A 19212-nucleotide genomic window follows, 5' to 3' on the forward strand; every position below is an offset into this window, starting at 1 on the left:
AAACTGATATTGGACATTAGATGTAAGTAGGTAACATAAAAAATTATTTATGAATTTTGGCCATATGCCAAACTTGGCAAACACATATTTTTGGGCGCGCGCGGGGCCGCCGGGGCCCCCTAGCCGAGGCGGGGCCCATAGGCAGTTGCCTACTCTGCCTTAGGGTTAATCCGGCCCTGAATAGGTACTGTGCTTTCGTTAGCATATAATGTATGTATGTATGTATGTAAACACTTTATTGTACATAAGACAGGTTGAGATACAATTAAAAGAAAGTATACAATGTATCAATCAATCAATCAATCAATCAATTTATTTTGCTATAATAAGGGTTGGTTTACAGGTGTTATTACAATGTTATGTACATTCCTTAATTAGCCATATTCTATAGCATGCAAAATATTCACAATTATTTACATATATACAAATTCATTGAAAATTGACTAAATAACTAAATAATATTATATTATATTATATTATATATTATATTATATATATTATATATGTATAAAGGCGAACTTATCCCTATAAGGGATCTCTTCCAGTCTACCTTCGAGCAATTGAGAGTAGAGAAATAAAAATGACAGACAAACGAACACATATGTACAGAAAAGTAAATTATGGTTCAATTATTACCCAAGTAAATAATTAAAACCTAATGTTACCTATATTAGCTTTGTCAATATTCATGAAAAGGGCTCACAGAGGCATATTATTGTTCTGAGCATTGTTTCCAAAACACTACCTACCTATGTGGCTTCTTAGTCAGGGACCCGTAAAGGGCCTACAGCTAGGACAACTCACTTGGTGTTTGGCATGGTTACGGCTGTCGTTGCATTTGGATCTGGAAAGAAATGAGCGAAGCTATTAGGTTTTCTATTATACGTACCTACAGCCGCAAAATTGCATGGACACATTATGAATAAAATGAATTCATAAAGTGGCCATAAACTTTTGCAGCTCGTTGTACAATCAGCAGCAAAATATTTTTTTTATTTTATTTAACATTTTAGATCTGGCTACGCAAAAAACTCACGAAGACTCACGAAATATCTGGTCAAAATTATGGGTCTCATTTTGGTGGCAGACTGGTGGTGGTTCTGGTTTGGGCTTATAAATATAAGAAGTTCATTCGTGGGGTGAGTTCGTGAAATAACGATACCCATCAAAAACATTACATGTAAAAAGATGCAAGTCTGCGAGACTTTCGCAAAGAGACGCAATTCTTCAACTACATTAAAGTTTTGAGATGTAATGAGAAACCAAGTCGGTTATTTTAGTCAGTGCCAGGGGGTGTTAAACCGTATCAATAAGATATCTTAAGTTTTTAATACGTATAATGACTTGGCCATCGCACGGCTGAATAATGACATAAGGATCATAAAACTACTATTAAACATAATTCTAATTTAACATAAACATAACGCTAGCGCAATCACATGCAGTTTGAGCATTATATGCATAGGTATTTACGCTTATACGGTACGAGTATTTATAATTAAAGATATCTTATTGATACGGTTTTACGACCCCCTGGCACTGGCATTGACTAAAATAACCCACTTGGTTTCTCATTACATCTCAAAACTTTTTTGTAGTTGAACAATTGCGATACGAGACTTGCATCTTTTTACGTGTAATGTTTTAGATAAGTACACATCAGTTAATAATGTACGAGTAAGCTAAGTAGCAACAGCCGATAGTGTGTATATTAACCTCGTAGCGCATTAGGCGCGCCGCCGTCGGCGCCGCCCACTCCCGCCGGCACCCAGCTCGAGCGCTGCAGCACCTCTCGCCGATGCGAGTTCACCACGCAGATGAAGTATAGCGTCACTGTAACACAACAAAACATGGACTTCTTACGCGAGAAAATTAACCTCTGGTTAAGAGCGTGCGTGAAGCGGCAAATATAGGGAACAACAGTCCTGGAGCTCTCGCCCGCGTCAGCCCACAATATCCCACACAATCAGTCTACTACACGTGCTTAACATAGTTGCTGTCGTTGCTGATACCATTAGAATACTTACTTACGTATGTAGTAGAGGAGTGCGACGAGGGGCGCGAGCGCGGCGCCGCGCATGTGCAGCGCGCTGAAGCCGATCAGCATCACGATCAGCGCCATCACCATCACGGCCACGTACACCAGCGTGAACACCATCCACACCCAGTACAGCACTATACTGCTCTGCAATAGGTACAACTATTTCATTATTTAACAAGCATAAAGATAACACTCCATCTGTATACACGTTGCTGTACCTACCTATTACGTAGTCAACGACAACGATATATTCATGAAAACTTCTTACCTACCTAATATCCTAATCGTGGACGTCAGCTGCCGCTCCGTTGGTGGGTTGAGGAATGGCAGCCACCGAAACACGTAAAAAAAACAATCTTTTCAGTCATCGCGTCCCGTTTGATACTTTGCCAGATGATAGTTTAGGTGCCATTGTTAATAAAAAATATCGTCAGCCGGTTGTATCGCGGTGGAAACACCGTCAGCTGGTCACATGAACGTGTAAAAAAATTTTTTTTTCAGTCATCGCCTCCCGTTTGATACTTTGCCAGATGATAGTTTAGGTGCTATTGTTAATAAAAAAAATCGTCAGCCGGTTGTATCGCGGTGGAATCACCGTCAGCTGTGCATATGAACATGTAAAAAAAATATTTTTTTTTCAGTCATCGCCTCCCGCTTGATACTTTGTCAGATGATAGTTTAGGTGCTATTGTTAATAAAAAACATCGTCAACCGGTTGTATCGCGGTGGAATCACCGTCAGCTGGTCACATGAACATGTAAAAAAAAATTTTTTTTCAGTCGTAGCCTCCCGCTTGATACTTTGTCAGATGATAGTTTAGGTGCTATAGTTAATAAAAAAAAATTTCAGCCGATTGTATCGCGGTGGAATCACCGTCAGCTGGTCACATGAACATATCAAGCAAATAAATAAATAAAATCTAATATATGTTCATGTGCCCAGCTGACGGTGATTCCACCACGATACAACCGGCTGACGATTTTTTTATTAACAATAGCACCTAAACTATCATCTGACAAAGTATTCAAGCGGGAGGCGATGACTGAAAAAAAAAAATTTTTTTTACATGTTCATGTGACCAGCTGACGGTGATTTCACCGCGATACAACCGGCTGACGAGTTTTTTTTATTAACAATAGCACCTAAACTATCATCTGGCAAAGTATCAAAAATGGGAGGCGATGACTGAAAAAAAATTTTTTTTTACATTTTCATGTGACCAGCTGACGGTGATTCCACCGCGATACAACCGACTGACGATTTTTTTTATTAACTATAGCACCTAAACTTTCATCTGACTAAGTATCAAACGGGAGGCGATGACTGAAAATATTTTTTTTTTTACGTGTTTCGGTGGCTGCCATTCCCCAACCCACCAACGTAGCGGCACCGTCCACGAGGGTTCATCATACATGGCCGTTAACCAGTATACGAGTTTTCACCCGGGAGGCGATGACTGACGAAATTTGCGCCTGGCTCGAGGTCTATAAGAAGCGAGCGACCGGTACCTACCGGCGGCGCATTCGGCAGGCCGTGCATGCAGCTCGGTTTCGAACTGCGCCGCGTGCACTGCGGCTGGTTGTATATATACAGTGTGGAAAGTTAACTCGGGCCCTGGAGGGAAACTACCTTAAATCCTTGAGCTAGCTCATTTTACTTAAAGGAGACATTCCTTTATTTTTAAAAAGAAACAAAACTGCATTCAAAGATTTTCTAAAACTCGCTTGCCTCGCCCGGGACTCGAACCAACTAAAATTAAAAAAAACACACACACCCTATTTTTTATTATACTAATCGATAGTATTCATATTCAGGATAAAATTTCTCTAACAAACATTTGGTCTTAAAAATAAAAACAATCGTTAAATCTAACATTAACTTTATTTTACTATCAATTTGTTACACTTAAATTATTTAACTGATAAATTGTTCGAAATGAGCCCCGTGGTTCCGTCTACACAAAATTAGTCGCCGTTAAAATTCATTTCTTGTAGCCTTCATCAAAGTGTTGTGGTGTATGCTCCTAATAACATTTTCTACCGCAACCCTTAGCTCTTGAACGGTTTCATAGCAAGTTTCATAAATAACATTTTTTACATGACCCCATAAAAAGAAGTCCATGGGCGTCAGGTCTAGACTTCTTGCAGGCCATCTAATCGTCCCGTTTGTACCTATCCAGGTATTGAAATGTTCATTGAGGTAAGCCCTGGCAATTCTGCTGTTGTGGGCAGGTGCACCATCTTGTTGAAAAATGATATTATTTCGTTCCTCTTCTGGTAGAAGGTTTAATTGATTTTGTAGAAGCTCCAATATTTCAATGTATTTTGCTGCATTCAGCCCTAGTAGCACGGTCGCATTTTTATCGTTTATCACCATGCCTGTCACGTTCTAACAAGTATGTAAGTGCGAAAGTGACGGGCATAGTGATAGTCGATAAAAACGGAACCGTGCTGAGCCCGCAGATGTCCTTCGTAAATGTGCACCAAAACAACCATATTACTTTTGATTCCACACCAAACATTAAACGAAAATCTGACCTGATTGTTCGTTTCACGGACACGGAATGGATTTTGACGACACCAGTAATGATTGTTATGAGAGAGATAACAGAATTGTTACGTGTCTTTTACTTGTTAAAAGTGAACAGTAACCAAATGTTTGTTAGAGAAATTTTATCCTGAGTATTAATACTATCGATAGTATCGATTAGTATAATAAAATAGTGTGTGTTTTTTTTTTAATTTTAGTTGGTTCGAGTCCCGGGCGAGGCAAGCGAGTTTTAGAAAATCTTTGAATGCAGTTTTGTTTCTTTTTCAAAATAAAGGAATGCGTCTCCTTTAACCACTCACATGATTCCGATTTTAACAAAAGGTGCCCTGAACTGCTCTGCCATTTCGCAGATACGACGGCACAGTGTCATGATATTTTCAAAAATCGATAACTTTACTTCTGCTAAAGCATTTGCAACGATTCTTTTGGTTTTTTAATGATAAAGAAATAAAGAATTTATTTTACTACTATAGCATTGTGCTGTTATAATAAAAATAATTATTAAAAATTCACAAAGTTGACCCAATGAAATAATGTCCGCGTTATAGTAGAAAACTATTTTTAATTAAAAATCTAAATCGATAACGTATCTTTTTTTTGTATTCAATTTAAAGAAGACTTAATAAGCTTTTAATTGGTACTAAACATCTTGATAGCTCACCTATGAAATTGCCGAGTAAAACTAATTCAAATTCCGATAAGAAACTTTCGAATTGCTCAATCTGCTGTGAAACTATATATTATGTTCATGATTTTTTTGTGGCTAATTTAGACACTGAAGTACTAAAATATAGTAAAAAACAGTTTAAGACACTAATAATCTTGAAATAAAATGCATAACTTATGCAATTATAACGATGATAGTAGCTATATAACTTAAAATAACAAAAGAGTATCTACGTACCTACTAAATTTTGGTGTTTTTATAATTGCCGATCACCAACAACCGAACTAACTTATAACTACACTAACACGTTTAATACATCCACCATAACACACACTTCACAACATATTAAGCACAATAAACCAATAATAACTATTAACACATAAAATTATACTGATTACAAACGTAAATAAGCCGGTAAACTGACTTCTTCCATCTCAAAAATAAAGATGGCTACCCATTTAGGGTGGAGACACAACAGCGCGCGGTGCAGATGTTCAACAGAAATAGGAACTTTAAAATTGTAATACCTAATTAATTATTTATTTAATCGTATAATTATTTAGTTTATTCAATGTAAATAGCAAAGAAATATTAGTAAATACAAATTATAAGTAAGTAGTAAAAAAAATCCCAAAACGCGTATGCAACGCGTCTAGTACACCACATGCCTTACGATATGCAGAAATGCTTTAAGCAACCACAGTTGCCGGGTTTGTACTTACAATTTACCGTCACAGGTTTTGATCGCTAATCCTGTGTAATACACAGTGATTTAATACATTCTATGGTTTATTAATGTAACTTAATAATCGAACTATTTAATGTCTATTGGTTGCTCAAGATATATTTAGTAATCTTAGAAATGTAGGACATTCAAATAAGAAACACGTCAAGAATCTACAGAACTATTGTTTTGAAGTGATATTATTTGGTCATCAATATTAAGTAGGTCTAAAATATAGTTTTAAACTAATAGACCAATAAACGCGGAGTAGTTTAATATACATTACTAATAGAAATATCTAAATTTGAATACTTGAGGCATTTTAAAACACGCAGCAACTTTTTACACATCGCACTTCCTGAACAACTTGCAAAGTAAAATAGATAAGAAATACTGTGGTTGTGTCTATATGGTTGAAACATTTTTTAAATATTGTCACGTTGGTAGTCTGTGTTTTAAAAATTGTTTATACCGTATCTGTGCAGCCCTTCACAGATAATAAATAAAAAACCGCATACACTCCTTTTGCAACTCGAGTTGCGACGATCATTTTAGAGGTGCGCAATCTTGAAACTCTAGTTGCTGGAATCATGTGAGTGGTTAAGTAAAATGAGCTATCTCAAGGATTTAAGGTAGTTTCCCTCCAGGGCCCGAGTTAACTTTCCACACTGTATATATCGGAGAAGGATGGTCCTAATGGCGGTGGGCGCGTGGGGGTAGTACCTAGATGTATTACTTCACAGCCAAAATAGTAGGTATGCTACCAACGCATGAAATAAACATTCAGACTCGTTACCCATACTAGTGCCTACTATATTTTAGTACTAAATAATCAAAACGACCAATCACTAATTGGATCCAAAATTATTTGATTTAAAACAAAAAGATCACATGAAATCGTTCAAATCTTTATTTTACAAAAGTAAGCTTCTAATGGCACATAAGAAATCAACATAACACTTTTGGAATAAAACACTTAGCTAAACGGTTAAAGAACGTGAGAATCTATAAGCTTTCAGAAAAATCCTTCAGGTATAAGCCTTCAGGAACGTAGCGAATTAGGCACGAGGTATGGCTAACGATAACGTCCGATCTCTAGCGCGGTCCGATCAAGCAGAAGGAATTAAGCCAGTTCCAGCGGCGGAGCCAACCGCTCCCGCCTCCAATTCAAGTTGGTAAACCTGCCTGACCAGTCTACCAACATAACGACAAAAATGCCCACTCGTGCCTACGTTCACTCAAAATACACCTCTTGACGTCCCAAACCCTTCTACCTGTCATATTAGTTCAACAATACGCCAATAGATGGTGGCGTTATTCACTACGCAACTTTATTATTTCGTTACAAGCAAATAATACGTAGCCAAACATTGCTAATCGACTTTATACAGGCGTTTAAAGCTATGAACTGTAACACTGCAATACGTCCTTCTGGTGTCTCGCTCCGACATGTATATATATATATATACATGTATATACACGTCTGCATTGTTGACGCCGCGCCGCGCCGTACGCTCAGTTCAGTTTGTGGAGACTCACCGCGAGGATGCCGACGAACAGCAGGAAGCTGACGAAGCCGGCGACGGCGGCCAGCACGTACAGCGCCACGAAGAACTCGCTGCGGAAGCGCCGCGACGGCACCACGCACGCAATCCAGTGCACCTGTCACGGACCGAATACCGGTATACTTTTCATACCAATTAGCCGGTATTCAATTTAGGTATCACGGTTGTTTATTGTACCTATATTTTGCACTTAGGTAATTTAGCTAATCTGATCAATTCATTATCCTTGCCTAAATAAGTACTAAATTACCTAAGGTACCTAATATAAAATAAATATTGTGAATGCTATGCATTGGTATATATTTTTATAGGTAGAACCGATAACGTCCCTGCCTGCAACGAACAATCACACCGCGCCTTTTCATACGCTGTCGGCCAGGACGTACAGGACGGATCTCACCTCACTCGAAGCAGGCCCTGATACCGTGATACCTAGACCGCCTGCCTACCCCCACGCTGCGGGCTCATAAAGTAATCATTGACTATATAGCCGTAGGTATCATGAATTCTTGACATTAGGAATTTACTATCTATCTATAGGTAGCAGAAGGTTCAAATCCTGGTAAGGGGATTCATTTGTGTATTCATCACAAATAATTGATCCTGAGTTAAGTATACATGTTTTCTGTGTAGGTACATATTCTTCAAGTAAGTATTTATGGACAAAAATGCTTTAGGTACACAGCTCAGCAGAGCCTAGGGATTGCAATCCGGTCTGGTTTTGAATTTGGCCGGATTTTGGCCTCAATCCGGGGATCCGGCCGGATTGGTATATTGCGGATGAAAAATTCGTCCAGTCACGTATTCACGTATTTTTTTAGCGTTATATGCGCAGTTAAGGATATTTTTCTAATGGGTTAATAAAACGACAGTTTGAGGTTTCAAAAATCAACGTTTTTATTACGTAACCACAACCACTAAGTATTATTACAATAATCAGTCTCACAAATTAAAATCTTCTTTTTCTCTTAAAATATATAATAGCCCCACAATTCCCAAGTCCCACAAAAAGGTGCTTTTAATTCTTCGCTTTATTTAGTAACATAATAATAACAAAATAACATATTCTTACTTTAAATTCGACAAAACATTTAACTTGACTGCTGAATGAAGCCTTATAAATATTTCTTCATTCTATTTTAAATGCAGTTAACACTTATTATAACTGGGCTATAATGGTTTGTACTAAATTAAACGAAACAACATGTACGTTATATTATCATGTAACAACACAATTAATTAAATATAAAACAATTCAGTACTTACTTACAGTGCACGGGAATCTCAACCAACACTACGATGACACATATTTCGTCGGTAGAAGACTGGCGTGGCGTCAACTAACAAACAAGTTGTGTTGCTGTTTGCGAGCGGGAACGCGGGGAGGGGAGCATTAAAATAGAATTACGTTCGAATATTGGCGAGAACTTTTAAATTTTAGCAGTGTTTTAAGCTGTTATTTTATATTTTAGCGCTTTTATTCCTTTTACCGGATCCGGTGAAATTTGCCGGATCCGGTAGCTTGAAAAAAGTACCGGATCCGGCCAAATTACCGGATCCGCCGGACCGGATTGCAATCCCTAGCAGAGCCATATGTTATATATAGTTAAATTGATCTTAGGTATCTTAGTATCTATCTATGTGGTACTCGATCGATTAGTGTAAAATTGTCTCATAATACTTATGTACCTAGGTATAATTACGCATTACTTACCATGCCGACAACGGCAATGATTATCACGGACGTGCGGAGATCGAGACCGACAAAGGCAGGGCACTCCATGTCTCGTCATTTATACCTACTTATATCATTTCCGAATTAAGTTTAGACACAAACTGTTAATTTAGGATCGGTTGTATTGGGGATCGTGGCCCATGTTAATAATAGAATCGCTCAATTTTGTTTCAAACCGGTATTTTACCCTACTTTTACAAGTTTTACAGCAGCCGAGCCAAAATTAACAAAAGTCAGTTTTGTACTTTTGTTGTGACATGAACTTGACAGAGTAAATTATGCCATCATAAGATTCTCTCTAAACGATCTCTAAACAGGGGCAGAGAGGATCTAAGTAGATTTTGTTTGTCTATGACTTACCGCGGTATTCGGAAAACAAGATCCGTTCTGCATTAACTATAAATCGTAGCGATTAATCTGTGCAGTCCGATTTGCGCAGTTTTATCTACCGTGTGTATGACAAATCGTTACGATAATCAACGATTTGTCGTGTGTAGCCGGCAAGAGAGAAGTGAACGATACGATATGTACTAGATACCAACTAGTTTAGATTACAACTAGATATCTTTTGCAGCACAATTCGGGAAACCAATGTCACTTTTTACGTTAAACTATCTAATAGATATCTAGTTCAAAATCTGAATCGGGCCCATAGTGATGAATATAGATCGGCATCGAAAGTTGAACCAACGATGCCATAAAAAAACCGGTCAAGGGCGAGTCGGACTCGCATTCCAATTACCCAAATTTTAATAATGTATTTTTTTATGTGGAACGTGAATGAAATGTCTTAAAGAACCCGTAGAGCTCGAATCAAAATTAAGTCCGACTCACGCTTGACTGCACATTTCTAATAGGTTTTCCTCTCATCTATACATAGATATGCATCATCTATCTATAGGTTAAGAACTATTTTGTGTATTTTTTTCCCAGTTGTTTCGGAGACTTTGTAGTCGTACTTAAGTCGTTCGATATTAGCGTAAAGATTCATGATAATCATGATTGAAATAATATTTAAATTACCTACTAAATTATTTCAGATGTTTTTTTTTTCCAGTTCAATACTCTCACGTCCTTAATCGCACAAATGGAACACCTTTCAACTGTTTTTTCCCTCGGTGTATATATAGGTAGGTATACAATGAAACACACATGTCATGCGCATGAGTTTATTTCATTAGAAGCCAGTAAACATTACCTACAATAAAAACAGTACGACACTCTATTAGACGACGTACATACAAAATATCTTAACATAATTATAATATAACAACTCTTTAAATCTCATGTAGAATATGACTCGAAATGCGACATACATCGCTGTTACAAACAATAGACTTTGTTATTTAGAACCTGACTGAGAATCTAAAATAGGTAGCTAAATACGGTGTGTAGGTACAGGTACCTACCTACTTCGTACGCTGCTAATGTAAGGACGCTAAGCACGAAGAATTTCGTACACTGACCCGGCTGTATCTATCTCTGTCGCACACCCCCGCACGCGCGTATTTACCTAGGTATATTAATTGGTGTCCCGCCCACGATGCCGGCAGTCAATGACGCTGTCGTGCGACCGGGACCGCAACATAATTATGCGCGTACGATACCGATAAGAACAGGCGGCTCAATGTACGGAATTCTTCGTGTTTAGCGTCCTTAACTTTAGTAACGGGTTTTAATCTAAGGTGGCCGTTTCATATACCTAGTTCTTAGAGAACCACAACAATCGATAAAGCCATACTCGTAACACGGGAGGGATCACAGACATTAGGCAACTACAACACTAGGTACCTACCTATTAAATTAAGGGTGTCATTTAATCGATCTACAAAATATTCCCATCATGATGAACAAAAATATATATTCGGTCGGCCAAAACGTACCTATATTTGAAACGGCGGGACCGCTCGACGGTGACAATACACGGCGGGGTGAACCTCCCGGCTCCTCAAAATAAAATAAAGGCACTAGCCGTCGGCCGCTAAATAAAATATGGCACTGGATAACGACGCACTCGCCGCCGGCGTCAGGCCGCCAGGCTCAGGAAGTAGAACGTCAGCAGCGCCAGCGAGTAGAGCAGCGCGTTCAGCCCCAGCAGCGCGCGGACGGCGGCGCGGGGGCTCCGCCGCCCCGGCCGCTGCTCCGCCCCAAGCGCGCGCCGCGCCCGGGACCGGCGCCGCGCCCCGTTGTCGTAGCGCTCGGTGTCGAGCACCGCGCGCTCGTCCGCCGCGCCGCCGCCCGCCTCCTCGTACACGCGCGCGTCCTCCAGCGCGAACTGCGGCCGCGGCGCCGACTCCGGCGAGCGCAGGGACAACGGGCGCCGCGGCCGCGCCTCGCCCGCCGGCGGCGGCGGGGCCGGCGCCGCGCCGCGCCGCGACTGCCGGTACTCGAGCGGCCGCGGGCGCGCCGGGTACCCGCCCGCCGCGCGCCCCGCGCCCCCGAACACGCGCGGCAGGTCGCGCCGCGCGCGCCGCATGGGGGCGTCGCGCGGGGAGGCCGGCGCCCGCGCGGGGGGCACGCCCGCCAGCAGCCCGCGCCCCGCCGGCTCCGGCCGCGCCGGCAGCGGCACGAAGTGCGGCGGGCCCCGCGGGCCGGGCGGCGCGGCGCGCAGCGGCAGCCCGTACCGGAAGTAGCGGTCGCTGTAGGCGACGGTGGCGAGCGCGCCGCGCGACCCCGTCAGCAGGTCGTAGACGGCGCCGGCGACGCTCGGCGGCCGCGGTCGGCCGCGGCGTCGCCGGCGCAGGAGGCGGCGCACGGCCCGCAGGCGCGGCGCGGGGCCGGCCTCGTAGGGCTCGGCGTAGGTGCGGTCGGCGGCGGCGGCGGCGGCGGCGCGCGGCGCGTGGCGGAGGCGGCGCGGGTGGCGTCAGTCGGCGGGCGGCGGGCGCGCGCGCCGCGCCGCGCGCAGCTCGTGCAGCAGCTCGAACAGGCAGCCGCCGGACCAGGCCTGCGTGCGGCACGAGTCGCGGCAGGGCGCGCCGCCGGGGCCCGTGAGCTCGGGCAGGCCGCGCCACGGGGAGCTCCGCAGCTCGGCGGCGGGCGCGGCGAGCGCGGCGTGCACGGCAGCGAGCGTCCGGGCCCGGCGGCCGGCGTCGTGCGCGAACGCGAGCCGCGCGCGCAGGTAGAAGCCGAGCGGCCACGCCCACTCCGGGCCCTGGTGGTAGTTGAACCCGTGCGCGACGCTCGGGTCGGCCGAGTTGTCCGAGTTGTCGTACTCGGGGCGGTACGCCCAGTCCGCCGGGTCCAGCGTCTTCAGCCCGAGCGGGCCGAGGAGGAGCCTCTCGGTGTTGTCGAGCGCGAGCCGGGCGTGCGCGGGGTCGAAGAGGTCGGGCGCGACGGCCATGGCGACGACGGCGTTGCAGCGCAGCTGGTAGTCGGCCCAGGGCCGGGAGGCGCCGTGCGAGTCCTTGTAGATGCCGCGGCGGTGCACCAGGTCGGGGCGCAGGTCGCGCGCGGACGGCGCGGCGGGCACCCAGAAGTAGCGCTCGAAGGAGCGCCGGATGCGCTCCGCCCACTGCGCGTAGCTCCACGCGGTGAGCGAGCCGTCCTCGTGCCGGCGCGCGACGCCCGCGTGCGGGAAGCGGCCGGCGCGGTGCAGCTCCGCCAGCCACGACACGGCGCCGTAAGCCAGAGCCACCAGCTCGACGGCGCTCCCGTCCCGGGGCGTGGCGGGCTTGCCCCGCGTGCCGGCCCGCTCGGAGGAGCCCATCTTGTCCATCCAGGTGCCGCAGTTGGCGTCGTTGCCGCCGAAGGGGAAGCCGGTGTCGGGCTGGATACCGATCTGCACGTTGAAGCCCGCGTCCGTCATGTGCGCGTCGATCTGCCGCCCCGCGTTGCGCTCGCGGAACACCAGGCCCTGCGAGTGCAGAGAGGAGGTCAGTTTCGAAGAGCTCGGAGTCGGGTGTTTCTATTCCGCTTTAAAGCGTGACTCGCCTGGAAGTGCACGGTGAGCGCCTCCTGCACGACGTCGGCGAGCGGCTGGTCGGCGGCGCCGGGCGGCGCGGGCGCGCTGTCGTCGCGCGGGAACAGGCGCGCCACCGGCTCCGCCAGCAGCGCCGCGCCCTGCGGCGCCGACCTCACGTACTGAAAACGACTCATGTGTCAGCTTTTCTGTTCGCTCGGACCAGGGATGTTGCGAATGCAGATTTTTTGACATCCGCGGATGCGGATATTTAAAGGCTCACATCCGCGGATGCGGATGTCAAGATTAGGTACTTAGAAATCGTCAAATATTACATTTTAGTATTTTTTTATTAAAAAAAAAAAAACGAAACGTTTAGTATTTGAGCAAGAATATAAGGTGCGTTATACTTTATGAACAGTAACTTGGCCGACTTTTCTGGATATAGACGATTTCGTTATAGGTAATGACGAAATTACCTAGCACTTACGCCGCCGCTAAGACGTTCCCGGTCCCGTAGCCAACATGCCAATCGCTAACGCTCCGTAGCGAACGAAACGCAACCGTCACTGTCACACTAATATGGAAGAGTGATAAAGAGACACGAAGCGATTCGATAGCGATTGTCACCTTAGCTAGGCCGCCTGTACCGACTTGTTCGACATCCGCATCCGCATAAGATCCGCATCGATTTTATGCGGATGCGGATGCAGATGCGGATGTTGAAATTAATGCGGAAGTTCCGCGGATGCGGATGCGGATGTTCGCAACATCCCTGGCTTAGATTACGTGGTTTTCTCAAAGGACGCGATATGTACGAATAGGACGCACGAAACGACTCTATCGGTGGAGACGTGCCTAATACCTCCTAGACTAGAGCCTGTAGACTCTATCGGGCGAAGACCTTAAATTCTTGTGGCAATGTTCTCGTGTGATTTGTAGTAGTGTTGTGGACTTTCTTTTACCGGTCGAGTAGCCCGGTGTGTTGTGTTGCCGTTGTATTGTGTAGCAATTTTATATTTAACAGATATTTAAGATTTTCTTTTGACAAGTATTACCTGTTTGATGGCGTGCAGCCACCACCAGACGGCGTCCCTGCAGTTGAAGCGCGCGTTGTTACCGCCGTCGAGTAGGTTCGGGATGAGGCCGTGTCTCAAACACGCCGCGAAACCGAGGATGTGCGCGCGGGCCTCCTGCGAACACAAGTATATTCAAGAACGTCGTTATTCAATAGTACATTACTGCAGACGCCGGGAAAGAAGGGCTTGCCGGTTGAGTAGGTATAGCCGGATAGTGATACGAAGCCGGCAAGACCTTTTCACGGCTAGGCATGTATAGTGCTTTTTTCAAACATGCAATGAAATAAAAAAATACACCACTCAAAAAAAAATAATTTATAATCTTTATAATATAAAAATCCAACTTCACAACAAAAGATGTTTAATTTTCCTTCCAATCCCGCCATAATTGTTTTTTTTTACGGAAGTCGTCCGTATTTCGCGTGTGTAGTGTTCGAATAGACCTTATTAGGGCCATTATACACAATCTGATAATAAGAATCTCAATTTCTATAAATAAAATAAAGCAGAGGACTCTGGTGACTTACGTATAGACAAAATTTTAAATTTATTAATCAACACATTGAATCATACAGATTCGTATCGTTAATATCAGTACGTTCGTGTATAACAGGCGTTAACACGGATATTTTGGTCCGATAACCATTCATTCACTAAACATAAAAAATAAAATATAATTCGGCTGTTTAGCCTGTTCATGGGCACAGATCCCATGTTTACATTAGAATTAAAAAAAAATTACTTCCCGGCCTTCAATTTCGTATGAAATTCCTTTACAGTACTCTGGAGTCGCTCCGCCCTAAACGTGATACTTCGAAGCCTGATATAACGCCCGGAGCGACGACATTTCATTGCGTGTTTGAGAAAAGTTAGTTACCAGGCGGCCGTCGGCCTACTTCTGGCAGCGCGGGGGCGGGCGCCGCACGCTGCACAGTATAGCACACACCTGGTATCTCCCCTGGAGCAGCAACGTGCCGCGCAGCGCGATGAAGGTGTCGCGGCCCCAGCAGCGCATGTAGCCGGTGGCGAAGTGCGGCAGGCCCGCGGAGAGGGTGACGGCGGTGGGGGGGCGGGGCGGGGGCAGCGCGGGGGCGGGCGCCGCACGCTGCACAGTATAGCACACACCTGGTATCTCCCCTGGAGCAGCAACGTGCCGCGCAGCGCGATGAAGGTGTCGCGGCCCCAGCAGCGCATGTAGCCGGTGGCGAAGTGCGGCAGGCCCGCGGAGAGGGTGAGGGCGGTGGGGGGGCGGGGCGGGGGCAGCGCGGGGGCGGGCGCCGCACGCTGCACAGTATAGCACACACCTGGTATCTCCCCTGGAGCAGCAACGTGCCGCGCAGCGCGATGAAGGTGTCGCGGCCCCAGCAGCGCATGTAGCCGGTGGCGAAGTGCGGCAGGCCCGCGGAGAGGGTGAGGGCGGTGGGGGGGCGGGGCGGGGGCAGCGCGGGGGCGGGCGCCGCACGCTGCACAGTATAGCACACACCTGGTATCTCCCCTGGAGCAGCAACGTGCCGCGCAGCGCGATGAAGGTGTCGCGGCCCCAGCAGCGCATGTAGCCGGTGGCGAAGTGCGGCAGGCCCGCGGAGAGGGTGAGGGCGGTGGGGGGGCGGGGCGGGGGCAGCGCGGGGGCGGGCGCCGCACGCTGCACAGTATAGCACACACCTGGTATCTCCCCTGGAGCAGCAACGTGCCGCGCAGCGCGATGAAGGTGTCGCGGCCCCAGCAGCGCATGTAGCCGGTGGCGAAGTGCGGCAGGCCCGCGGAGAGGGTGAGGGCGGTGGGGGGGCGGGGCGGGGGCAGCGCGGGGGCGGGCGCCGCACGCTGCACAGTATAGCACACACCTGGTATCTCCCCTGGAGCAGCAACGTGCCGCGCAGCGCGATGAAGGTGTCGCGGCCCCAGCAGCGCATGTAGCCGGTGGCGAAGTGCGGCAGGCCCGCGGAGAGGGTGAGGGCGGTGGGGGGGCGGGGCGGGGGCAGCGCGGGGGCGGGCGCCGCACGCTGCACAGTATAGCACACACCTGGTATCTCCCCTGGAGCAGCAACGTGCCGCGCAGCGCGATGAAGGTGTCGCGGCCCCAGCAGCGCATGTAGCCGGTGGCGAAGTGCGGCAGGCCCGCGGAGAGGGTGAGGGCGGTGGGGGGGCGGGGCGGGGGCAGCGCGGGGGCGGGCGCCGCACGCTGCACAGTATAGCACACACCTGGTATCTCCCCTGGAGCAGCAACGTGCCGCGCAGCGCGATGAAGGTGTCGCGGCCCCAGCAGCGCATGTAGCCGGTGGCGAAGTGCGGCAGGCCCGCGGAGAGGGTGAGGGCGGTGGGGGGGCGGGGCGGGGGCAGCGCGGGGGCGGGCGCCGCACGCTGCACAGTATAGCACACACCTGGTATCTCCCCTGGAGCAGCAACGTGCCGCGCAGCGCGATGAAGGTGTCGCGGCCCCAGCAGCGCATGTAGCCGGTGGCGAAGTGCGGCAGGCCCGCGGAGAGGGTGAGGGCGGTGGGGGGGCGGGGCGGGGGCAGCGCGGGGGCGGGCGCCGCACGCTGCACAGTATAGCACACACCTGGTATCTCCCCTGGAGCAGCAACGTGCCGCGCAGCGCGATGAAGGTGTCGCGGCCCCAGCAGCGCATGTAGCCGGTGGCGAAGTGCGGCAGGCCCGCGGAGAGGGTGAGGGCGGTGGGGGGGCGGGGCGGGGGCAGCGCGGGGGCGGGCGCCGCACGCTGCACAGTATAGCACACACCTGGTATCTCCCCTGGAGCAGCAACGTGCCGCGCAGCGCGATGAAGGTGTCGCGGCCCCAGCAGCGCATGTAGCCGGTGGCGAAGTGCGGCAGGCCCGCGGAGAGGGTGAGGGCGGTGGGGGGGCGGGGCGGGGGCAGCGCGGGGGCGGGCGCCGCACGCTGCACAGTATAGCACACACCTGGTATCTCCCCTGGAGCAGCAACGTGCCGCGCAGCGCGATGAAGGTGTCGCGGCCCCAGCAGCGCATGTAGCCGGTGGCGAAGTGCGGCAGGCCCGCGGAGAGGGTGAGGGCGGTGGGGGGGCGGGGCGGGGGCAGCGCGGGGGCGGGCGCCGCACGCTGCACAGTATAGCACACACCTGGTATCTCCCCTGGAGCAGCAACGTGCCGCGCAGCGCGATGAAGGTGTCGCGGCCCCAGCAGCGCATGTAGCCGGTGGCGAAGTGCGGCAGGCCCGCGGAGAGGGTGAGGGCGGTGGGGGGGCGGGGCGGGGGCAGCGCGGGGGCGGGCGCCGCACGCTGCACAGTATAGCACACACCTGGTATCTCCCCTGGAGCAGCAACGTGCCGCGCAGCGCGATGAAGGTGTCGCGGCCCCAGCAGCGCATGTAGCCGGTGGCGAAGTGCGGCAGGCCCGCGGAGAGGGTGAGGGCGGTGGGGGGGCGGGGCGGGGGCAGCGCGGGGGCGGGCGCCGCACGCTGCACAGTATAGCACACACCTGGTATCTCCCCTGGAGCAGCAACGTGCCGCGCAGCGCGATGAAGGTGTCGCGGCCCCAGCAGCGCATGTAGCCGGTGGCGAAGTGCGGCAGGCCCGCGGAGAGGGTGAGGGCGGTGGGGGGGCGGGGCGGGGGCAGCGCGGGGGCGGGCGCCGCACGCTGCACAGTATAGCACACACCTGGTATCTCCCCTGGAGCAGCAACGTGCCGCGCAGCGCGATGAAGGTGTCGCGGCCCCAGCAGCGCATGTAGCCGGTGGCGAAGTGCGGCAGGCCCGCGGAGAGGGTGAGGGCGGTGGGGGGGCGGGGCGGGGGCAGCGCGGGGGCGGGCGCCGCACGCTGCACAGTATAGCACACACCTGGTATCTCCCCTGGAGCAGCAACGTGCCGCGCAGCGCGATGAAGGTGTCGCGGCCCCAGCAGCGCATGTAGCCGGTGGCGAAGTGCGGCAGGCCCGCGGAGAGGGTGAGGGCGGTGGGGGGGCGGGGCGGGGGCAGCGCGGGGGAGGGCGCGGGCAGGCGCGCGCTGGGCACGGCGCCCAACAGCTGCACGCTGCACAGCGCCAGTGCACGAGCCAGCTCGCCTGTAGGGACGACAATCACCTAGCTGTCAGCGTGCCGGCACTTTCATCATTGTTATCATAGATTTATAAAGAAAGGGTGTTTTTTTTTAGAGGTTTGGTTTTTAAATTGGCATAAATGTTTCTAGTGATTGTCAATGTAACAGTTGGCGGGATATTTGTGGTTAGTACGTTTTGCCATTTTCACAATGAATAGACTTACTCCAGAACAACGACTGCAAATTGTACAAATTTATTTTGAAAATCAAAATCACCATCAATTTATTGCGTGAAACATTCGATGACCGCATAATTTTCCGTAATGGACCTGTGAACTGGCCTCCACGATCGTGTGATTTCACACCTGTGGATTACTTTCTTTGGGGATACCTATGTGAAATCACAGGTCTACGCAGATAACGTTGGACCACTTGGAAGCCAACATTCGCCGCGTTATTGCCAAGCCAATATACGGCCCCAGTTGCTCGAAAAGTGGTCGAAAATTGGACTTCCCGATTACGCTTCATTCGAGCCAGCCGTGGCGCCCATATGCCCGAAATCATTTTTAAAAACTAATGGCATAAGGATATCTTTTAAATAAAACCAATAGAGTCTGTGCGGAAAGGGAAGAGTCGTGGGATTTGAGGGCGCGCCAGTGCTATTTTATGATTTTTGCTATGCTGACAACACTGGTCACGTGATTATAGTACGACACTAAAGGTCATGATACTTGAATCCCTTTTGTTCCGGTTTTTTGCCACGGCTTACTAAACGAAGCCTGGTGGTGGTGTCGGCTCGTCGACTCAATCCTCTGATTTAGCGCTGGCACTAGTTTTCTTTTTAAAACACACTCTTGTTTTTATGTCTCAGATACTAAATAAAAAGTGACAGTGCGATTGACAAAACTGCTAAAACTAGTTAAGAATCTGCCCAATACAATTGT

At 48.9% G+C, this 19212-nt stretch overlaps 1 protein-coding gene across 1 annotated transcript in view; it reads right to left on the minus strand.

Moving 5' to 3' along the window:
* Positions 1–11878: 11878 nt before the first annotated feature.
* Positions 11879–19212, minus strand: part of LOC134650609 (glycogen debranching enzyme) — a 36083-nt gene continuing 28749 nt past the window's right edge. The window contains exons 22-25 of the mRNA XM_063505561.1: positions 18070–18293; positions 14239–14373; positions 13213–13362; positions 11879–13135 (exon numbers count right to left, since the gene is read on the minus strand). Coding sequence (XP_063361631.1) covers positions 12146–13135; positions 13213–13362; positions 14239–14373; positions 18070–18293 — 1499 coding nt within the window. The 3' untranslated portion in view covers positions 11879–12145. The remainder of the gene's footprint in view (positions 13136–13212; positions 13363–14238; positions 14374–18069; positions 18294–19212) is intronic.

This window comes from Cydia amplana, chromosome 8 (genome assembly GCF_948474715.1).
Source record: "Cydia amplana chromosome 8, ilCydAmpl1.1, whole genome shotgun sequence".
NCBI lineage: Eukaryota > Metazoa > Arthropoda > Insecta > Lepidoptera > Tortricidae > Cydia > Cydia amplana.